The sequence below is a fragment of the Micromys minutus genome (genome assembly GCF_963924665.1).
Source record: "Micromys minutus genome assembly, chromosome: 10".
Lineage (NCBI taxonomy): Eukaryota > Metazoa > Chordata > Mammalia > Rodentia > Muridae > Micromys > Micromys minutus.
In genome coordinates this window covers 48,087,188-48,093,569 of record NC_137979.1, presented here as the reverse complement: position 1 = coordinate 48,093,569, position 6,382 = coordinate 48,087,188, and the positions used below count along the sequence as shown (strand labels likewise).

The 6,382-nt window shown below is 47.5% G+C and overlaps 1 protein-coding gene across 1 annotated transcript in view; it reads right to left on the bottom strand.

The window, feature by feature from the left end:
* Positions 1–1,333: 1,333 nt before the first annotated feature.
* Positions 1,334–6,382, bottom strand: part of TMEM106A (transmembrane protein 106A) — a gene marked incomplete at its 5' end in the record, with an annotated part of 6,164 nt that continues 1,115 nt past the window's right edge. Inside the window, 5 exons of the mRNA XM_080922452.1 lie at positions 1,334–1,736; positions 2,071–2,124; positions 2,887–2,930; positions 3,035–3,175; positions 5,344–5,567. Coding sequence (XP_080778578.1) covers positions 1,616–1,736; positions 2,071–2,124; positions 2,887–2,930; positions 3,035–3,175; positions 5,344–5,567 — 584 coding nt within the window. The 3' untranslated portion in view covers positions 1,334–1,615. The remainder of the gene's footprint in view (positions 1,737–2,070; positions 2,125–2,886; positions 2,931–3,034; positions 3,176–5,343; positions 5,568–6,382) is intronic.

Here is a 6,382-nt window from a genome sequence, read left to right as displayed (position 1 = left end):
CGTGCTCCGACTTCCACACACGTCTCCGACTTCCACACACATGTGCACATGCACAAACACATAAAATCAAATACTTTGTGAGATGTGGAATAGCACCCCTCACTTTTCTGTCCCAGAACCGCCCCTCCCCCTTTGCCTTCAGCATGGCTAACGATTTATTGTTAGAAATCTTTTACATTTGATGGTTTATACACTTCAACCTCAGCTTGACTTCCTTGGGCCTCTTTTGTTGGTATACCTTAACCCTGGTTACCCAGGAGGGAAAGGTTGGTGATAACAGGCTTCCTTTCTTCCTTGTAGCTCCAGGCTCCTCAGACAGTTCAGTTACCTTGCATCCTTCTTCAATTCAACTTTCCCCAACCACACCACCCTTGGCCTTTCCACCTGCCTGTGGGGCAAAGGCTAGCTAGATTTATGGAACACATGCGCCTGCTCTCCTGAAACATAGGTATCATCTCTACCTGGAGTCCAGTAGAAAACTGGGAGTTACCTGTGGTTTGACTCCAGGGTAGTGACAAGCAAGGAAGGAAATTCTGATGAATCTGTCACTCTTCACAGTCATATCCCAGAGGACAGCAGAGGCTGTGGGAACAGCACGTGGGAACAGCGGGGGCCTGATGCAGAGAATCTGAGAGCCTGATATTAATAGCTTATGTCCTTTAGGCTTTCTGAACACAGCCCCTGGGCCTACTCTACTGCCTGTTCTACCCGTGTCCACTCCAATGGGCTTAGAAACTTTCCTTCACTAAATACCTTTTTGGAGCTAGAGAGATGGCTCGGCGGTTAAGAGCACTGACTGCTCTTCCAGAGGTCCTGAGTTCAATTCCCAGCAACCACATGGTGGCTCACAACCATCTGTAATGAGATTTCTTCTGGTGTGTCTAAAGATAGCTACAGTGTACTTACATATAAAATAAATGGATCTCTAAAAAAATAAATAAAAATAAATATTTAAAGATAAATAGATAAATAAATGCCTTTTCAAATGGCCCTGCCTTTGCTCTAGGGTAGACCAGATGGCTTCTCCTCAGCTACTTGGCTTCTGCTGTAAAGACCACACTAAAGTTTCCCAAACCAAGAAGAATGAGGACCTTACTGTCCACCACTTCCTGAGAGAAGCAGGCCATCACCATTATCACATGACCAAAGCATAGGAGAACATTTATAGTCACCTAAGAAGACCTTGGAGACAGCATTGCATATCCCGAAAGCCACTTATTACTGAGAGGAAAACCTGAAAAAGATCCATCTATGCTGCAAAGTTTAGATAAAACTACAGTTTTCTCTTCATTTCAACTGAAGACCTGGTGGGGCTGGGTAACCAACACACTGAGTCCCAAGACCAGGCCAAGTTAGCCGTTCCTCCACACGGACCATGATGATGTGACATCATGTCTTCATGAAGACAGACAGTCATCAGAAATGACTCCTGGGGATCTGAGGACTCAGGGACTACGACGTTACAGAAACTCCATGTGGGGAGGCGGGTAGGGGATGGCACAGACAAAAGCAGGACTTTTCTTTCAACAAAGTCACTATAGTCTTTTCTTAAGCTCCATGGAGCCGAGCTGCAGACCAGCTTGCAGGCGCCGGGAGTAGAGGGGCAGCAGTTGGATCAGGCTGGGCGAGGGAGCTCCAGGTGGGGCCCTGACACGTTCTCTCTGCAGTCCACATACTCAAAGTTCTCAAAGGGCAGCTGCTGTGGGTGGTTCAGGTAGGAGCAGGTCAGAGAACCCCTGGAGAAGAAGTAGGGCTTGTTGTAAAGTCTGGGAGGGAAAGCACAGCTTTGGCCTGGTTCTACTGTGTGTGTGAGGCTGGATCCCTAAGGATCTCCCTCCCACTTCCTTCTGCTCCCTGCTCTGAGGCCGCTGTCCCCGCGCCTGTGTTCTGGAAGCTCCAGCATAAGCAAGATCTGTGTAAGATCTGGAAGAGGTCCCGGGATTTGCTAATCTCTGGAGCTAACAAAGACTCATGATATCAGCTACCAGGGCTCTTTCTCTACTTTGTGTAATACAACTGAGGTGAGACTGAGGTGGGAGTGAGGACATGGGAGTTCCCCACCATACTTACTGGATAGTCAAAAGAATATGGTGGACCCTGATTTTCGACCACGTACAGATTTTGCTGAGAGAGAGAACATTGAGCTTTGTTTTATAGTGAGCAGATGACCAGGAAACTCAAAGAGGGAGTCACGATGCATACGTTTTCTTGCCTCCCATCAGGAGCCCGTTAAGATGTCACTCTTAACCCTTATTCTCTAGGATGAGCCTGGCCTCCTGGCCCAGGAACATGCTGACCTCCCCCTTGGCAGAAAACTAGACATTATTCTTCCCCAGAGATTCAGAGTCCAACTTACATAAAGATTAACAAAATTCCACCTTGTTATTCTAATCTAGGTCCAACAGGAAGAGGCTGTGGACTTTTACCCTTGCACATTGCAGTCCTAGCCACAAGAGGGCAGTCCTGAGGCAGGCCCCTGAGTAAGGGATGGTTTTAAAATTTAAAAATACTTAGTTGTTGGGTGGCAGCAGCAACTTGCACCTTTAATCCAACCATTTGGGAGGCAGAGGCAGGCAGATCTGAGTTTGAGGTCAGCCTGGTCTACAGAGCAAGTTCCAAGACAGCCAGGGCTACACAGAGAAACCCTGTCTCAAAAAACAAAAAAAAAAGGCATTGAGTGTAGGCACACTCAAGTAATGGCATCTGTGTGGATATCAACGGACACTTTGTGGGAGTGGGTTCTCTTTCTCTTCCTATCATGCGAGACTGGAAGATTAAACTCGGGTCATGGTGGCAAACACCTTAGCCTCACCAGCCCGTCACTGAATACTAACTGGGCTTTTAAACCAAGAAAGGGTAGGGGAGAGGAGACTAAAGGGTACTCACTATGTGTTTTCATCCAAAATCTTGCTTGCAACTTCGTAAGGCATCTGTCAACCAAAGAGGCACAAGGTTAGCTGCACCTCAGGCTGCCCCCTCCTCATTACCACATTACAGGCCTATGTGTAGGGCTGGCCCGGAAGAGGGCAGTTACCTGCTCACTGGCCAAAGGGCCGATGTGCAGACGGAGGCTGCTGGTGACCTGCCCTACCACAGAGGCCTGATGGAGCACCTCGGCCGTCAGCTGTGTCACCATGATGGGGTAGAAGTTGCTGTTGGAGATGTTCAGGACATTCTGGAAATGACAGCAAGGAGAAGCGTCATTTCAATTTTTTTCAAAACTTATTTTTAATGATGGTTCTTAAACACTTTAACCTCCCTTGTAGCCCACTATCCACCAGAAGTAGTGGAAAACAACGATACAGAGGAAGTAGACCTGTTTAGAAAGGTTCTTGGGGGTGGGGTGGGGATGGAGAGATGGCTCAGTGGTTAAGAGCACTAATTGGTCTCCCAGAGGTCCTGAGTTCAATTCCCAGCTACCACATGGTGGCTCACAACCATTTATAATGGGGATCTGATGCCCTCTTCTGGTGTGTCTGAAGACAGCTACAGTGTACTCATATAAAATAAAATAAAAAATTCTTAAAAAAAAAAAAAGATACTTTGGAGCAACTCCCATCTGTGTTTCTGGAAATCAGCAGTTCAGTTCATAGGTTAGCAACAGCAGCAGCTCAATCCACTTGCAAACTCTTCATGGAAGCACCAGCAGTCCAGTTCGGTAGAGTCGAGTTAGCAACAGTGGTGACATGACCTAGCAGAGACAGTCGGGCCTCAGCTTTGATTAGAGTCAGCAGGAGGGACCAACAGGAACACCAGGAGAAGTTCTTGCCTGTGTTTCTCTCAGGGAAGCGAAGATCAGCAAAGACTCGAGACCCACAAGCATTGCACAGTTAGCTGTACCGGCAAGCTAAGCTCAGCCTCTGTCACTCAGTGGAGTCCTATTTCTACAATCCAAACATCACATGTCCTCCATGTGTCTTGCCTCAGCACCTGTATCCAATCAGCCCGAGTCCTCGGAAGTGGCTAGAAACTGCAGCACACCACCAGAAGTGTTTTGGTGCATTTCTCTCTATGGAGTCCTGACAAATGCAACTCAACTACACAGTGTAAAGCGGACCAGCACATGCGTGTTGTTAGCAAAGGATCCTTCATCATGTGTGCTTTCATGTGTGCTTTAGCAGAACATCCTCTCTCCCGTATCTGCTTCAGTGAAAACAGTCCTTCATGAGTCGACCTTAGCCTTTCACACCTGTGTCCACTTTAACCAAACATTCCTTCACGAGTTTGCCCCAGCAAAACGCCATCCAACCACTTTCCAAAGACCCCTCAAGTTTCCACTTCAGAGAACAAATGGTGCCGATGGCTCCCGGTGGATGAACACAAACATCTGCACTAAACATCTCTTTGGTCTGAGTCACATCCTACCCTTTTGAGCCTCAGGCACAAAGGACTCTGAAGACTCTTAATGGCAAAGGTCATTTGGGGCTGGGTTCTGAGGTGCACCTCTACAGGCTCAGTGACTCTGGAGACTGAGAGGATCACCTGAATCCAGGAATTTAAGACCCAACTTAGGCAACACAGTGAGAACCTACATCAAAGTTGATGGCTCAGGATCCACATTGTGTGTGTGTGTTTTGAGACAAGGTTTTTCTGTGTAGCCCTGACTGTCCTGGAACTCACTCTTGTAGACCAGACTAACCTTGAACTCAGAGATATGCCTGCCTCTGTCTCCTGAGTGCTAGGATTAAAGGTGTGTGCCACCACCCCACTACCTGGCCAGTTTTTTGTTTTTTTGTTTTTCAATGATTTAATTGTATTGCCTGCATGCATTTCTGCGGGAGGATGTCAAATCACTTGGAATTGTCATATGGATGTGGGGAATTGAAGCTGGGTCCTCTGGAAGAACAGCCAGAGGTCTTAATTGCTAAACCATTTCTCCAGCCTTTCAGTATCCAGTTTTCCTCTGCTCCATTTCTCTCTATTTTTATCCCTGGACATCTCAATTCCTCCCTATGATTGATCTGGTCTAGATTCTGACCCTCTGCTATTCAGAGTCCTGATCCCATACCACTTCCTATGGAGCTCATGTTGCCTCAGCATCTTCTTCTTTTTTTTAAAAGATTTATTTATTTATTATATGTAAGTACATTGTAGCTGTCCTCAGACACACCAGAAGAGGGCATCAGACCCCATTACAGATGGTTGTGAGCCACCATGTGGTTGCTGGGATTTGAACTCAGGACCTCTGGAAGAGCAGTCAGTGCTCTTAATCTCCAAGCCATCTCTCCAGCCCGCCTCAGCATCTTCTGCATACCAGAAGATCCTTGGTACCTATACTATAGGTTACATAGAGGTGTTTTGGGGAAGAAAGTAGGGGTGAGATGAGGAGCAGCTAGCACGTACCGTCATGTTGAGCTGTACATGAGTTTTATCGAAGGCTACCTCGGAGGAGTTGAGGCCTACAGGATGCACAACAATAGACCGTGGATACAGGAAAAAGATGGTGAGGGAGAAAATCAGCAGGCAGATGGTCACCGTCAGGAACACAGAGAGCTTCCTGTGTGAGAGCATGCCCCCGATGAAAGAGAGAAATATGAACACCAAGGAAACCAGGAGGGGATTCAGACCTCCTCCCCAGACAACTGGTGACTGCACACTTAGCACTCCCGCCGTGGTGGTTCAGCACAGGATTGGAAGGCAGGCAACCTGGCTTCTACTCCCAGCTCTCCAACCCAGCTGACCTAATGCAAGTGACACCGCTTAATCTCTTCAGAAGCCCAGGATGTCTGTAAAGTGAAGATAACTTCATCTATTTCATAGAGTTTCCTATGGTTAACAGAGGAAAAATAACCAATCCCTGTTCCTGGCACACAGCAAGGTCTTAGTGAATGCTACTCTCACTACTAGAAACCAGTCCATGATTATCCGAGAGCTCTGAGTTTTAGTATTAAAGTCAGTACTTTGAATGAGATACCCTGTACCCATGCTACTCAATCAGGGATACGAATTAAGGGAGAGGCAGAGCTCAGCATTTTAGGAAGGACACTGCCTGTTTCTAATTTTCTCCCAGAGGGTATTTGTGGGAGTCAGTTTGCTCTTACCATGTGAGGCCTGGAGTTTGAACTCAGGTCATCAGGCTAGGGGGCAAGCACCTCTACCTGCTGAGCCATCTCCTGGGATGGTTTCTACCTTTAGTACAGTGGCTGGGGAGGAGGCTGGGCAGCAGCTTTCAGGTGGAAGCTGAGGGTCTTTGGAGGGGGTTACAGGGATCCAAATTAAATGGGTGCTGGCCACGTACAGGATCATGGGCACCACACCGAAGCCCAGGGCTGCTTCTGAGGTTCCAAACTATTCCAGAACATAGATCTGAGCAGCTGCTTTTCTTAGAAAGAACATAAGACCTAAACTGTAATAGCAACAGGTCTGGCAACCAGGGCGACTT